The sequence below is a fragment of the Mustela nigripes genome, chromosome 16 (assembly GCF_022355385.1).
Source record: "Mustela nigripes isolate SB6536 chromosome 16, MUSNIG.SB6536, whole genome shotgun sequence".
NCBI lineage: Eukaryota > Metazoa > Chordata > Mammalia > Carnivora > Mustelidae > Mustela > Mustela nigripes.
The window spans coordinates 13,699,283-13,716,375 of NC_081572.1; the positions used below are offsets into that span (position 1 = coordinate 13,699,283).

The window sequence follows — 17,093 nt, forward strand, 5'->3', positions numbered from 1 at the left end:
AGGGGCCTGCTTCCCTTCCTCTCTCTGCCTGCCTCTCTGCCTACTTGTGATCTCTCTCTGTCAAATAAATAAATAAAATTCTTAAAAAAAAAAAAATTCTGTAACACGAGAATCAAAACTGTTAATGCTAAAAAGAGTTCAGTGAGGTGATCAGATTCAAGAGATGTAGATAGATTAAAATGAGTAATTTTATTTCATATGTGCAAAAAAGCATTTAGGGAAAAAATCTGTTATGAAATGGGTAAAAAGAGAATGCTGTCCTTAGAAACGTACTACTTAATAACAGAAGCTAATTGTCTCCAAATATATGTGGTTTACATTTTGAAATCTGATTACATTCAAAAGTTCCTCTTGCAGAATAAATGAGAATAGATTTTTTAAAAAGAACCTCAATAAGGGGTACCAGTCCTAGCAGAGGATGAAAATTAGCATAAGTAAAACAGTGTTGTCATGGAACTAAGACAGCCGTTGCTCGGCAGAGAAACAGATGGAACAAGTGGTTTCTGACGTCTTCATTCTTGACCCCAGAGCTTTCAAATCACTGCAGTCTCTTTGGATCACATTTCTTTGCCTCTTTCCGCTTTGAATAACCTTGGCCCTACTGCTGTTTCTGCTTTCTTCGGCTGCTTCCTTGTTCCCTGAACAAATGGGATGGTTCAGTGCTTGCCTCTTTCTACTTTTTATTTTTGAAATCTTACCATTAGATTTTACCTCTCCTATTTAGTTTCAGATCCGTTCTTCACACAGGCAACTTTCAAATCCTCCTTCTCAGTGCTGTGATGGAAAATACGCATTGCCAGAGTAGCACATGCCAAGGACACCCGGCCCAACTGTGTGGGAGGAATACAGTAGGCTTCTTGAAGGACGTGTATCCATGTTGGCGTCCAGTGAGGGGGACAGAGGCGAGGAATGGGTCACAGCCAGATAGAACAGGCTACGTAAAAGCTCATAGGCCTTTATAAACCTGGCCCATGAGCTCTGACCCACCACTTGGTTTTGTTAATAAAGTTTGATTGGAACACAGCCATACATACTCTCTTAGGTATTGTTTCTGACTCTTCATGATACAAAGGCCCAGTTGGATAGTTGTAACAGAGACCATCTGGCCCACGTAGTGTGAAGTATTTACCATCTGGCCCTTTAAGAAAAAGTTTGCCAACTCCTCTTTCTTATGCCATAAGAGGAGATGCCAGAAGTACTGTAATTTTAGAAGCTCTATTTGCTTAAAATGCTCTGATTTCTTTTCCAAAGAAACACCTACACCTCAGAGGAAAGGCCTTCGATCAAGTGCATTGCGGCCAAAGAGACCAGAAACGCCCAAGCAAACTGGCCCTGTTATTATCGAAACTTGGGTAGCAGAGGAAGAGTTGGAATTATGGGAGATCAGGGCGTTTGCTGAAAGGTAAGGAGTTGGTTCACATGTAAGCAGATATTTGAAGCTTAACTTGAGTATGTCCTAGTTAATTGTATTTCACCTCTTGATTTTAAGTGCTAGCTGTAGATGATTTCTTAAAGTCCTATTTCTAATTTTAATGTGTTGTATCTGTTTGTCAGTTTCTGATTATCTTACATTTAATGTTTATTTTTAAGCGGAAATAATTTCAAACCTTTTTATAATATGAAAATCGACCCGATTCCATTTAATATTTGATACCAGTGTCTAGTAGTGTCATTTCTGATAAAATTCCTCCTTTTTTTTTTCCCCTGCAGAGTGGAAAAAGAAAAGGCACAAGCAGTTGAGCAACAGGCTAAGGTTAGTGAACAGAAGAAGGCAGACGACCTCAAGGCCCAAATGGAGGCTCACCCCCGACAGCAGCGCTTGGCTGTCCAGCAGGTGGGGGAGTTGGTACTAGTCCCACCTGGCAGCACATTGACATTTTTAGCCAAATTCGTGCACACCAAAAGCACAGTAATATATTCATGTGGTTGTATTTATTATCACTAGAACTCAATGGGTAAGTTTTTGTTATTAACATATTGTCGGCACACGGTGTTAACATTAGCTTGAGGTGTTTGTGGGTAATTTTCAAAGATAATGTTGTCCTGTCAAGTTCTAATTGTAGGCCATGAAAAAGCAAGTTGTACTAAAACACTTTTAAGAGTTTGCTGTAATTGAGGATAATTAAGCTACCAGTGGTTTCTTTGCTTTTCCACACTATAAATAATATATTATATGTGCCTGAATATCAGGGGCTCACATATTTTCTCTGGAGAAATATGCAAACTTTTAGGATATAGATGAAATCAATAAAGATCTATTTGCAATATCACTAACTTAGTTACATATATTTAAAAATTACATATTATATCAACCGAAGTATTCATTTCAAGCTACTTTTTTCCTCTTACATTTTATAAAACATTCCTTTACATTTTTGTGCATCTTTTACTTCTGTATACTGTAGGTCATTGTCTTCCCTTACATCAGAGATTTAGATAAAAGCACTGTTGGATTTTTCATGTCTGTTCATTCAGAGAAAAAATAGCTAGTTGTTTTGTTTTTCATTTTATGGGTATGTTTTGTCATCTCTATAGTGAAATCTAATGTTTTACTTTTAAATATTTATTTAAAATGTTTATTTACAAATAAAGTCAACATTTCCAATTTTGAAGGCATACCCTCAGGAGATAACTACTAAATAGGTGTTCAGTTTCTTTGTCTCCCTGCCTCCTTTTTTTTTTTTTTAACTGATTCAGTCAGATGACATCTCCAAAGTATCCAAAACTAAACTCCTTTTCTTCTGAGGAATGAGATACTATGTGAAATACCTCACATTACATTCAGGCATATAGGATATTTACAAAGTCCTGTAGAGTTCGGCTGTGATGTCACTGGTGAGCAGTTACCAATGGCAGGAGAATGTTCAGCATTACAGCTTTAGCTTAGTACACATCTCAGCCCCACCATTAACCAGCTCTGTCTAGGCCAGTTACATAATTTCTCTGAGTCTCAGTTTTGTCATCTTTAAGTTAAAATACCAGTAACTCTGTTGGGTTGGTCTGAGCATTAAGTAAGATAATGATGAGTAAGCATGCCACCAGGTTTGAAATGAGTGCTGCCCGTGTTCTTACTTGTGGAAGCTTATATCGTTGTGTTGGTAAGGTCAGGAAGTGTTAGCAATCTATGATAAAAGATACACAGATCGTCTTTAAAAACCTTATAGTCTGATCAGATTATACCTCTCTGCATAAAATAGTCTAAAATATTTTTCTATAAGAATGTGTGACGTGAGTAGTGTAAGAGGTTTAGAGAAGATATTTTACTAACATTTTCAGCTTGCTTACCTTGTTCGTCAGCTTGAATAGTGGCATTTAAATATCGACATGGTTTTTTTTTAATTGGGTAAGTTAACATTCTAGTAAACCGGAAACCTTTTACAGTTCCTACCATTTGCCTCTGTTCTCTAAGTTCTGCTGCCAAGCAACAAGGTGTTTCTCTCTCCAGTGAAATTATCAATGTGTCTTTTATTTGCATTCTGAAAGCTTGGACATTTGTACAGGCTGTGATTTAGAGTCCTTAAAATATGGCCTTCTTCAGGAAATTAAGTTTAAGGGCAAATTTATATGAACATATTTTCAGAAATACTTTAGAAATTTGATCCAGTTTCTTAAATTTGGAGAAATTATGGCTGGACTTCTTGCAGAATGGTCTCATTTTTATTGAGAACTGTTTGGTTCATGTTTTCTGTCCCTGGCTTTTCTAGAAACGATTGGAACAGCAGAAGCCTACAGTAATTGCAGCTTCCACCACTTCCCCAACAAACAGTACAACTAGTACCATTTCTCCAGCACAAAAAGTTATGGTGGCCCCCATAAGTGGCTCAGTTACAACTGGAACTAAAATGGTACTCACTACTAAAGTTGGATCTCCAGCTACAGTAACATTCCAGCAAAACAAGAACTTCCATCAGACCTTTGCTACGTGGGTTAAGCAAGGCCAGTCAAATTCAGGTATACAACTGTTATTAAAGAAAAGACTACTTTCATTCAGGGAAAAAAAATTTCATTCCTTTACTGAAATGGAACATTTCTTTAGAAAATTGTTTTTCTTCTGCAGCTGATTGAGCAAACGAGCTATAACAGTTGGTTTGTTACAAGTAGTATTCATTATTATTACATTAGCGAAACTCCTCTCTTACATTACTTCACTTTCAACATTTACATAGTTCACTTACTTTGAGTGGAGAGGAATGTTTGTCTTAAAAATACAAAATGAGCCACATTTCATGCATCGGTGCCCTTCCTAAAAGTCACTACGTTGCTGGTTATTTTAAATCTAAAGCTTATTAAATGTCTTATACCCCATTAGCCACCAGCACAGCTGCCACATCTGCTACAACCATTGCCAGCACAGGTCAGACGTTCCAAATTACAGGCAATCCAGTCACTATGGCAGGAAAAGTAATTACCAAACTGCCACTTCCTGCAAACAGCAAGATTGTCGCTGTAAATGTGCCAGCAACGCAAGGAGGTAAGGGAAATGTGAAGAGTTTTAATTCACATTTGCCAGATCATACTGTCGCCATTATTTTTCATTTCCTTTTCACTGATTTCAGTCCTCGGATCTCACATTCTATGTAGCCCACTATAAAACCCTGCCACACGTAGTTTCTCCTCAGAAACCCAGCAACACCTGATGCTTTTTATTAAAAGGGCAGTTGTTAATGACTTCTCCATCTTTCTTTAAGGCGTTGTTCAAGTACAGCAGAAAGTTCTGGGTATCATTCCATCAAGTACAGGTACAAGTCAGCAGACCTTTACTTCATTCCAGCCCAGGACAGCAACAGTCACAATTAGGCCCAATACCTCAGGCTCTGGAGGAACCACAAGCACTTCACAAGTAAGAATTCTTTACAGGCTTATTTTGCTTTGAAGTGTGAAGCACACCGAGTTGAAGTTTTTAGAACAACCTCTTCCAGGATTAATCCAGCTTCTAATTTTCCTTTGCCTTTTACGCAGTATGTGACAAAGTACTGATTGTTTTTAAAAACCTGTTGTATTCTTAAGCATAAATCATATGCAAAATGTTCATTTTTAACATTTAGTTAATAGCATATTTTTATATGTTATGAATCATAATAAATGCTTTCTAGGATTTTGTAAGGAAAATTCCTTCATACAAAACAATGGACAGCATTGGAGCCCCCAGGGAAACTTGCTGTGCAGCTAAGAGTAGAATGAAAATAGAATGCATGGCATTATAACTAGTTTGTTATCAGCTGATACGCATACGTATTAGATATGTGTAGCCGTTTCTTTGGCTCTAAGTGTCATGGAAAATGTTTGAAGTTTCATAGACTTAAAAATAATGTGCTCTGTAGTCTCTCCTCTAAAACTATGAAAGAACATTGGGTTTCCACTCTTAGTATTATATTCTGTGGTGACAGTTACATATTGGACCTCAGGGAAAATAGGACTCAACATTTTCCTGTGAGCAACCATGGTGGTTATAGAACAAAGCTTCACTGGGTCCTGTCCCTCCCTTCTAGCCTGTAAAGAGGTACTTGGTATCAGTGACAAGGAATTTCGTATGATCTCATTTGAATTAAATTTTCTTCCCTCAGAATTCCATCTTTATTCTGATGCTTAATGTAACTTAAAATGTAATGTCCAAGAGCCTTTGTCATTTCTGTAAACCTGTTTATCAATAGAGAATGTTTAAAGATGTGTGTTCGAAGTCCGTCATGCTCTTAGTCCTTTTAAAAACATTTTAACTCCTTCCTTTGTGTCATTTATAGGTAATCACAGGGCCTCAGATCCGCCCTGGAATGACGGTAATTAGAACACCGCTCCAACAGTCCGCACTAGGAAAGGCAATTATTCGAACACCTGTGATGGTGCAGCCAGGTATTCATCCCTCCAGCATTTTCCTCTTACACCTGTACAACCAGTCTCGGAAATCTGTAATACTCTCTACTGGCCACTCTGCATACTGAAAAATACCAATTTGAATGAATACTTCAAAGCACACTAAATTTCTAATCCACTGTGGGGTGCATCCATATTATTTCATTTCTGGCATTGCGAGTAAGGGAAAAATAGATCCAGCTATGCTTAATAAAAATGTTCTAAAAACCTGTAATAAATAGAAGATAAATTAATTCAAATCACTGGAGTAAAGAGAATGAGTGAAGACAATACTCCGTGTGGCAAAAGACAGACAAAATCAAGGAAACAGCTAAGAAGGATTTAAACAGAAAGCATAAAAAAAGATTACAAAGGCATTATCAGCCCTTTGTTAATATGAACAGGTTAAACTTCCCATATTTGTAAGTTGAATATTGTAAAGATAGAAGAAAAAATCCTACTGTATATTAATAAGAAACATATCTAAAGTTGAATTACCACAAAAGGTTAATAAAAAGATGGGCAAAGGTACTTGAAATAAAGACCAAAAATAGCAAGTAAGAAAAGAGGGAGATAGGGTGTGGGTGGGGAGGACAACAGTTATCCTACTAATATTGAACAGAGCAAAAGTCAGTGATTTTTACATTGCCTTAAAGATAAAAAGTTGAAGTGAAGATGCCATTTGGAATCTTTAAGAACCAATTAAGGGGCACGTGACTGGCTCAGTTGGTGGAGCCTGTGACTCTTGATCTTGGGCTTATAGGTTCAAGCCCCACATTATGTGTAGAGATTACTTAAAAATAAAATCTTTGGGGCGCCTGGCTGGCTCAGTCATTAAGTGTCTGCCTTCAGCTCAGGTCATGATCCCAGAGTTCTGGGATCAAGCCCTATGTCAGGCTCCCTACTCAGCCAGAAACCTGCTTCTCCGTCTCTCATTCCCCCTGCTTGTGTTTCCTCTCTCGCTGTGTCTCTCTCTGTCAAATAAATTCTTTTTTTATTTAAAAAAAAAACTTAAAAGAAATATCCTTTTAAAAAAAAGATTTCATTAGTGTGTTTAAAGCAAGAACTACTTGATATCAGGGAGGGATCAACAGAAGCATGGTAGACCAGAAGCAGAGTGTGTCAACTATTAAACCTGCAGGAGTACACATTGGTTTTAGGTCCATATGGACTTTGTACAAAAACAGTCACATAATGAGTCATAAGTAAAACCTGGTGAATTCCTTCCAAAAAGTGGAACGTGTGTAGGCCACATTCTGTATAGTAAAGCTAGAAGTTAATTAAGTTATTCTACTAATTTTTACTTGCTTGAAATTTTTAAAAAGTATGTTCTCATAAGTAACATTTGAGTTAAGGGAACATCAAATGCATAGGTTCAAGCAGATTATCGAGTAGTAACTAAGTCATTCTGCCAGAGCAGGACTCAGAGGCAGATCTGTTCAATAACTACTTGAGCATCTACCTACTCCAGGCAGTTGAAATACACTGGAGGATAAAACAGACCAAAAACCCATATTCTTAAGTATTAATCAGTAGAAAAATATACAAAACAAGTCTTAAAGAAAACAGAAAATAAAATAAAAATATAAGTAATAATTTAAAAAGGGCAGGTACCTGGCCTACTTGGTCAGTAGAGCATGTGACTCCTCATCTGGGAGTTGAGAGTCAAACCCCATGTTGGGTGTAAAGATGACTTAAAAATAAAATCTTAGGGGTGCCTGGGTGGCTCAGTGGGTTGAACCTCTGCCTTCAGCTCAGGTCGTGATCTCAGGGTCCTGGGATCAAGCCTTGCATCGGGCTCTGTGCTCAGCAGGGAGCCTGCTTCCCCCCCCCCCCTCTCTCTCTCTCTCTCTGCCTGCCTCTCTGCCTACTTGTGAGCTCTCTCTGTCAAATAAAAATGTTTAAAAATTTTTTTTAAAATGCTTTAAAAAAATAAAATCTTGGGGCGCCTGGGTGGCTCAGTGGGTTAAAGCCTCTGCCTTCGGCTCAGGTCATGATCCTAGAGTCCCAGGATCGAGCCCCGCATCCGGCTCTCTGCTCGGCAGGGAGCCTGCTCCCCTGCTCTCTCTGCCTGCCTCTCTGCCTATTTGTGGTCTCTGTCTGTCAAATAAATAAACAAAATAAATAAAATAAAATAAAATAAAATCTTTAAAGAAAAGAGAAAAGGGCAAATGTTAATAAAATAAACCATTCTTTTGCAAGTCTATTCTTGAGAAATGGGAACAAAATGCTGGTTTACAGAATTAGTAATGAGAAAGTGCTATAAACATGGAATGAATTTCTTTTTAAGCCTTTGTGTATTAGAGAGAGAACATCAGCAGAAGGAAGGACAGAGAGAGGGACAGGCAGACTCCCAGCTGAGTGGGGAGCCTGATACAGGGCTAGTTCCCAGGACCCCAAGATCATGATCTGAGCCAAAGTCAGATGCTTAACCGACTGAGCTATCCAGGTGCCCCTAGAATGAACTTTTTTTTACTCAAAAGAGAATTGTGTATAGGAGTCCTTGTAGCAAGACTCGGGGAATTCTCACTCCCCATACTCAGGAACTAAATCTATTTGAATAATGAGGCATATACTATGTATATAGTTTAGTGTATATATATATATGTATACATATATATATAAAAATATATAAGTATATACTGTGCTTATAAATTTCAAGTCTCAATGACTCATATCAAGAAATTTGGAAAGTTGCCATAGTATTTCCTACAGAAAATTCCAGACCTCATGGTTTTATGGATGAAATTCTTTAAAATGATTAGGAAGCAATTTCTTTCTTATAAGAAAAAGTTCCAGGGCACAGGGCAAAGAAAAGATTAAATCTTTTCCATTCATTTTATAATTTTAGCACAGTTCTAAAATGAAATAAAGCACTGGTTTTTTATTTAAATAAAAGCAATTTTCTAAAGTCTAAACAGGATTTACCCCAGAAAAGAAAGTAAGATCCATTATTTCACTTAATGCTGCAGCGGCAGTGGGTAGAGTCTACCTAGTATCTATTACTGTTTAAAACGAGCTATCAGGTAGCTAAAGGGAACAATAAAAGTGATGTAAAGGAGAAAAAATTGTAGATGACAACTAATAATATACTTACAAAGCTGAAAAAATTTGGTGATCGCAAGATATATAGAGCCTTTGTTTGGTATTGCCCTAATGTCGCTCCATTTACGTGTTTGACTTGCGTATGTGAATCAGTAGTTTCACAAATGAGTGTGTCTCATGTGTCAAAGAAAAGCAAGATGGCCAGTGGGTCTGGTGGGGCCCAGTGAAGATGTGGAAGAATCCTAGGAGTTGTGGCCAGAGAGGTGGAGGGTAGGTGGATGTGTGCAGTGTGTCTCTGATTATGTATAGAACAGCTTACCCTGTTCCTACTATCACACTAGCCTTTCCCAAAATGGAATCCACAGACGTCATGGATATAATAATTTTTTTAGTTTTTCAATTTACATTTCGGTGATAATCTCAAATTAACGTGTACATGTTGGGGGGTCATCTGAATGAGCAGCACCAACCCTTTAATCCATCTGTGTTTATGATGGCCTCATACCTGTACCAGGGGATCAACTAAAGCGATTTTTCATGCATTGTTCCTTGAACTGCAGTATAAGGACATACTCTGGGGTCCAGAAATTCTCAAAGTAAAGCACTTGACTTTAGATGGTGTACTGTGTTTGGGTTCATCGTAAGAATAAATGCGAGAGATTAACTGAGAAAAATTTAGAAGATTTTGATTGTCACAGAATTAGCACTGTGACACCAGAGGAAACTAGACCAATGAGAGCCAGTAAAGAGGCATTATCTCTGAGAATCTAAAGTGTCACAAAGGTGTCATTTTCATTAGGAAGGAAAGACTGGACTTACAGCAAGTGATACTGAAATAATCAGTTTCTAGTTTTGTCGGGGCATTAGAGCTCAGCCAGCACATACCATGACTGAGAACATACTTGGGAAGATACATCTGATTAGAGAATGCAGGAAAACTTTAAAAAAATTAAAGCCAGAACAAGAAAAACACACACACATGCATATTAGGGGAAAAAATTTGAGATCTAAAAAGAAATAAAAGGCAGAATGCAAAGTAGGAAGACTACATAGTCGTAATTTATATCTTTAATCGATAAAAAAAAAAACCTGTGAAGAAGTAGGAAAGAAGGGAAATGGGGGGAGGGCGGAGAGAGTCCCAGGTGAAGCACGATGACTTGCCACGGGTTTACATGCTCACCCTTTATAGTAATTGACGAAATTCAGAGACTATGATGCTGTCCTACCATTTCTGGTTGCTGGGATATTGTACTTTAGTGATAGAACCTAGGGTTGGCAAGCGTTCAGTGAAATGGAAACTCAATGATGGTGAGAGTGTGTGTTGGTAAAATCTATCTAAAATTCAACTCAGTACTGTTTCCTTGCTAGAAACCCAGTAATGTAGGGGGGAGTTTATTTTAAGGAAATAACTAGAAGGGGATAAAAATTTATAAACAGGGATTTCACCATAGCATTATTTTTTAAAAAATTAAAAGGGAGGGTATTCTGAATGTCAGACTTTCAAATGTTATACATGTGCAATGTGATACGTAAGCACCATTTATTAAAAGAAATGTCTGTGTATATTTACAGGAATGTATATTCAACAATGGAAAAAAAGATAGGAAATGAATGTAAAACCTCAGAAATGTGATAATAGTCACTAATAACTAATTAGGACATTGTAAATATAAAATTAGCTACCAAGTAATTACTCTTCGCAGTTGTTCCACAAGGGAAAAGTTCCACCTGCTTTTTCTTCTAGTTTCAGCAAGTTAAATGAGAAGTGGAAGTTTTTTGGAAGGCTATAGAGCCATTCTAATTTAAATTCATTCATTCAGTAGATGCTGAACAGTGAGCATTCGAAGTATTCTTTGAGCATTTTGCCCTGATACCGAAGATAAAGTGACCCTTGACCTCATGGTCATCCCAAACTGGTGAAGAGCTATAAGAAAATCTCATTTATAAACATACTTGGTTCAGAATAGTCCTGTTCTGTTTGTTATGTTTAAAATTCATATGAAATTCATATGCATTCATTCTATATTAGATTATCTTCTTATTTTAAATATTCCTAAGGAAAGGCAGCCTCATAAAGTGGCTCTTAATATGTATTTTTTTCTTCAGTCTTCCCTATTTGTCATTTTAGCTTTAGACTTGCAGGAAGAATATTTGACTGTGTTTTTACTCCACTGCAGATAGCAAGAACTGGGGAAGGCTTGTCAGTGAGCCACGCGAAAACAGGTTCACTGACAGCCAGGTGGGACTCAGGGGGAGGGTTTATGTCTGAGTGCATCCTTGTGCTGACAGCGGCACATAGGTCTTTCTGAAAATTGAAAAGTACGCACTCATCTGACATGTTGAACACCATTTCAACTCAGAATGCTGCCGCAGGGCATCTGAGCATTCAGAGCATTTTGCTATGCCCGTAGGTGCCCCTCAGCAGGTGGTGACTCAGATCATTCGAGGGCAGCCTGTCTCCACCGCCATCTCTGCCCCGAGTGCTGTTTCCTCGACGCCAGCGCAGAAGGGATTAACCTCCGGAACACCCAGCACAAACCTGCAGTCTTCGGCCTCACAGCCCCCGCGCCCCCAGCAGGGACAAGTGAAGCTTACCATGGCTCAGCTCACTCAGTTAACACAGGGCCACGTAAGTAATGCAGCTTCATTTTAACTTTTTCTTTAAGTTTTTAATTCCACTTCGTTAACATTCATTTTAATTACAGAGCGTGGTCATTTATTTTTTCTTGCAGTAGTTTAAATAAACATGTACTTGGGGCATCTGCGTGACTCAGTTAGTTAAGCATCCAGCTCTTGGTTTGGGCTCAGGTCATGATCTCAGAGACGGTGGGACTGATCCTTGGGGCAGGCTCCACACTCAGCGGGGAGTCTGCTTGAGATTCTCTCTCGCCGCCTCCTTTCCCTCCCCCTGCTGCCCCCACCTCCGTCAAATATATATAAAACAAAAGCAGCCATGTACTTATTCTCCGAAGTTTGCAATGCACTTTTTAAAGAAATGGCTGCTTCCTAGAGTCGAACAAAAATACTTCTCAAAGGAGAGATACAATGAATTTCAGTTATCTAGAGTCCTTAGACTGTAAACCAAAACAGCCAGATGGATAATCTTTTTAAGTACCAAAACATTACTAGTTGACCAGTTTCCATGGGAAAAATAAAATCTGACTATGTAAGTTGCTATCTTGTAAGATTGTTATCATTATTGGTTCTTCTAGTAGTAATCAGTTGAATGCAGTTCCTATAAAAATCCCAGGAGGGTTTTTTTTTTTTTTTGGAACTTGACAGGCTGATGTTTAAAAATTTATGTGAGAGTGCAAAGGGGAAGGAAAAGCTGACAACACTTTTGAAGAACAGGAGGCTTTGCCCTATGTGATAACCTGATACTGGAACTTCTTATGATCCCTCCTTGTTAATAAAGAAAGGTACAGACAACAAAGACACACCAGTAGCCCAACAGAGAATACAGAAAGTGACCCATACATATGTGGACACTCTTTCTATGATGGAGGTGTCATTGCTGGTCACTGAGAAAAGGATAGACTGTTCAGTAAATGGTGTTGGGACAATTAAGTTTACATGGGAAGCTGTGAAACTAGGCCACTACCTCACACATAAACTCAATTCCAGGAGGATAAAAGCCCTATCTATGAAAGGTAAAGCTATAAAACTTTCAGAAGATATGATAGAAGAAAACCTTCATAACCTAAGGCAGGAAAAAAAGGGCTTTCTTACTTTAAAAAAAAACACTAATGGTAAAGGAAAAGATTTGCAAATTCATCTACATCGAGAATAAGAACTTCAGGGCACCTGGGTGACTCAGTGGGTTAAAGCCTCTGCCTTTGGCTCAGGTCATGATCTCAGGGTCCTGGGATCAAGCCCTGCATCAGGCTCTCTGCTCAGCAGGGAACCTGCTTCCCCCTCTCTCTCTGCCTGCCTCTGCCTACTTGTGATCTCTCTCTGTCAAATAAATAAATAAAATCTTTAAAAAAAAAAAGAAAGAAAGAAAAGAACTTCAGTTCGGCAAACATTATAAAAGTGAAAAGAGTGAGAAAATACAAATACTGTCAAATAAAGACATGAAGAATTACTAAAAATCAAGGAGGCAAAAAGAAAGTTCAGTTTAAAAAAAAAAAAGACAAAACCTTGAAGAGGAAAGTGGAAATCTAAATGTCCAAAATGAAAAAAAGTACTGAACTCTATTAGTAATGAGGGAAGTGCATATTAAAACTATGTACATAAGAGCTTGGTATAAATTAAAATGTCAGGATCAAGAATTGGCAAAAACATGAAACAAAATGAACTTTCATGCACAACTTCTGGTAGTATAAACTGGTTTAGTCATTTGGAAAACTCCTAGCATTATCTAGCAGAGTTGAGGATATGTGCATACACGTGTCCGGGAGGTAGTACATACAGAGTTTTTACTTCCTGGTCCCCATTTTGACAACAGTGTGGACATTAGCAACCTCCTGACTTGGTGTTAGCATTCCCTGTCTACACCCCAAGTGGACACAGACACACACCATGGGTCATCTGGTACATGGTGAAAAACTGAAACCAGGAGACCTGGGCGCCTCATTTTATCTTACCTTTAACTTGGTCTCTAACTTTGGGCAAGTGACTTGAGCTTTGTAACCTTGAATTTCTAATTAATGATAAGATCATAGTAATATTTTCTCTCCCTACTCCACAAAGTCACAAGCCAATCGTGAAGATCAAACAAGACAGTATCTATAAAGATGCTTTGAAAATTATAAAATAATATGATATATAATAATATGATATAAATAATCAGAATTTTGTGGAGGCATTAGCCATTTACCTCAGTGCCCTTATTTTATAGATTGGGGAAATTCAGGTCTGGAAGAGTAATACTACTTGTGGACAGATACCTGGCTATCCATTTGGAGAGGTTGAACTGAAACTCTGGGTTGTTAGTTCATGTTTTTTCCACTATACAACATCAGTCTTTCCACATAAATATTCTTATTTTAGCTTAGATGAATTCCCTCTGATGCTGTTCAGTGCACATCCACATACATGTTTTCACTGTGTTACCACTGTAACATTATTTTACCACCGTAAAAGTGGTATACTTACAGATTGATGCCATGAACACTGCTTATATGTTGTCTGTTCTTCTCCACAGGGTGGCAATCAAGGTTTGACAGTAGTAATTCAAGGACAAGGTCAAACGACTGGACAGTTGCAGTTGATACCTCAGGGGGTGACTATACTTCCCGGTCCAGGACAACAGCTGATGCAAGCTGCCATGCCAAATGGGACCATTCAGCGGTTCCTCTTTACACCTTTGGCAACAACAGCCACAGCAGCCAGCACCACCACCACCACCGTCTCCACTACAGCAGCAGGTAGAACGTGGGGTTACCAGCAATGCTGCATGTTCTTACTCCAGTGGCTGGGCTAATAGAGGGACGGGAGACCCACTGCTTATCTTTGGGGGGATGTGCCTCAAGCCAGTGAGCTTATGAGATGACTGACTGGTCACCCTCACAGAGTCTCTTATTCCTCCCTATCCTCTCCATTCCCCCCCTAAAAAATACAGAAAATTGGGGTGCAGAGCAAAAAAATAGTGGCTGTCATGGTAACTTTGCCCATACTTGCTTCTTTCCCAGCCTTGTAGGCACCAATTGAATCTTGCAGATAATCTCCGGGAGGCTGGGTCTGTCTGTCCAGCTCATAGCCTCCATCTGAGAGCTGCAGGTCCAGAACCACTTCGTTAGCCTGCTCCTGCAAGCTGCCCTCACCGTGCCGTAGGAGAAAAAGGAGGGTTTAGCATTAGCCTGTGCCAGAAGTCCTGGCTGATTTCCAGAGATGGCGCCTTGCTTTAAAACCCAGCGCTCTGGAGAGTTAGCAGCATGTGCGGAGGGCAGCCTTGAAGCAGGACCTGGCTCCCCAGTTAGGAGAATCCTAGCTCAGGTGCATTTGTGGAACGCATTTCTAAGGCATCAGTCTTCTATACTGCAATTCAGAATTCTCACCTTTAGAAAATCCCCTTCAAATTCTTCTTGACCAAGGTCCCATGTTCTAGAGTAATAGAAATATTTGGTCTTTCTTTTTCACAGGTACAAGTGAACAAAAACAGAGTAAATTATCACCCCCGACACAGGTGCAACAAGCCAAAACCGTGTCGCCAGCTCAGTCCTCAAGTGTGAGTCCTCCAGAAGCCCAGCCACAGACTGCTCAGCCTTCAGCTCAGCCCCAGCCCCAAACCCAGCCCCCGTCCCCAGCTCAGCCTGAAGTTCAGACTCAGCCTGAAGTTCATACCCAAACAACTGTTGCATCCCATGTTCCTCCTGAAGCACAACCCACCCAAGCACAGTCCTCCAAACCCCAGGCCGCAGTACAGTGTCAGCCTCAAAGTCATGTCCAAGGACAGTCTCCTGCTCGCGTTCAAAGTCCACCACAGACTCGAATACGTCCACCGACTCCATCCCAAGTGTCTCCTGGACAGCAATCCCAGGTTCAGACTACAACCTCACAACCGATTCCAATTCAGCCACATACATCTCTTCCGATACCTTCCCAGGGCCAGCCACAATCACAACCCCAGGTACAGTCTCCAACTCAAACTCTTTCATCAGGACAGACGTTAAGTCAAGTTACTGTTTCATCCCCATCCCGTCCTCAGCTCCAGATACAGCAGCCGCAGCCCCAAGTCATTGCTGTGCCTCCTCTGCAGCAAGTCCAGGTTCTCTCTCAGATCCAGTCACAGGTTGTGGCTCAGATGCAGGCTCAGCAAGGTGGTGTGCCCCAGCAAATCCAGCTCCAGTTACCTATTCAAATTCAGCAAAGCAGTCCTGTGCAGACTCACCAGATTCAGAATGTGGTTACAGTGCAGGCAGCCAGTGTGCAAGAGCAGTTGCACAGGGTTCAGCAACTCAGGGATCAGCAGCAAAAGAAGAAGCAGCAACAGATAGAAATTAAGCGGGAACACACCCTCCAAGCTTCTAATCAAAGTGAAATCATTCAGAAACAGGTAAAGTTATTAAGTAAAAGCAGCATGTTCAGTAGCTTGAATGGTTGTGCTGTGCAGTAGACCTAGTGTTGGCTGTGTTAGGTTTCCGACATGATGAGACAAAAGGCATTGATGGTTCAATTTAGAAGCAGCACTGGATTGCCGAGGAGTAACGAAAGACTACCGTGGCTTGGAACTCTTGGTTGGATGTAAACAATCAGTGCTTATTAGAAGAACTACCTGTATTCCAGGAGAACTAAGATGGGAAGAATGGAGTTAGGAGGTTCAGTACCCCTGAATACAAAACTTGAAGGTCTGCCCGAGCTCAAAGCCACTTTAGGTGCCATAGCCCTTTGTTTGAAGTTATTTGCAATTGTCACTCCTTAGTTTGCATGTAGGCCAAGCAAATTATAGACAGTGGGAACTCATTTGCATTTCTAACCACACCCTCGTAAAAAGGTTGACGTCCTGCTGTTCGGTAGCTTAAATAAAAAGTGGCATCCTCCAGTAGCGGCTTAGCTAAGTAATAAGGCCATTTAGAGGAGTTAGAGTTATTCTACTTAAAGTGAAGTCACACGTATAAGACCCTGTAGCATCACTGGAGAAAACCCTCTTTGCATCGACAGCCTTATGTGAGGCGTTTGAGTGTGGATTTCAAGTGTTCCCAAGTCAATGAGACCTGCGTTCAGTTCCGGGGTCTTCCATTCAGTCTGTGAAACTCATCTCTCCCTTCTGAGCTCTATATCCTCATTAATAATCCCTCTCTTTCCAGCCATACAGGATTATTGTAATGATTGAATGAGGTCATGTATGTGGAAGCATTTTTTATTCTTTATTGGGATGTGTTCAATGTATAGCATTGTATAAATTCAAGGTGTACAATATGTTGATTTGATAGACTCATACTTGGAATATGATCGCCATTGTGGCGATAGTCAGCACCTCTGTCACGTCCTAGGAGCATCATTCCATTTTGGGGGGGAGTAGTTCAGACCTGGTCTCTTAGCACGTTTGGTGATTCTAATACAGTGTGGTTAGAAGCACTTTTTTAAACAACAAAGGGATTTTAAACGTGTATGGTAATATTCTTATAACTTGATGTCATGTATATGTTCAAATGCATCATTACCCAGCTTTTACTATTGTGTAGTCTGTAAATTGAGAATTATCACAATGTCTATCTTTATCCGAATCTCTGTGTAAAGTGGGATGGGGAAGGAGGGGA

General features: G+C 39.7%; 1 protein-coding gene across 11 annotated transcripts in view; it reads left to right on the forward strand.

Annotated features, from left to right (window-relative positions):
- Nucleotides 1-17,093, forward strand: part of BPTF (bromodomain PHD finger transcription factor) — a 159,081-nt gene that overhangs the window by 115,645 nt on the left and 26,343 nt on the right. For 6 of the 11 annotated variants that reach the window (XM_059379970.1, XM_059379973.1, XM_059379971.1 and 3 more), the window contains 9 exons: nt 1,252-1,402; nt 1,711-1,753; nt 3,705-3,951; nt 4,310-4,471; nt 4,689-4,840; nt 5,739-5,847; nt 11,304-11,521; nt 14,039-14,261; nt 14,976-15,889. In XM_059379970.1, coding sequence (XP_059235953.1) covers nt 1,252-1,402; nt 1,711-1,753; nt 3,705-3,951; nt 4,310-4,471; nt 4,689-4,840; nt 5,739-5,847; nt 11,304-11,521; nt 14,039-14,261; nt 14,976-15,889 — 2,219 coding nt within the window. The remainder of the gene's footprint in view (nt 1-1,251; nt 1,403-1,710; nt 1,754-3,704; nt 3,952-4,309; nt 4,472-4,688; nt 4,841-5,738; nt 5,848-11,303; nt 11,522-14,038; nt 14,262-14,975; nt 15,890-17,093) is intronic. The other 5 variants (XM_059379972.1, XM_059379976.1, XM_059379979.1 and 2 more) reach the window with 3 other exon arrangements.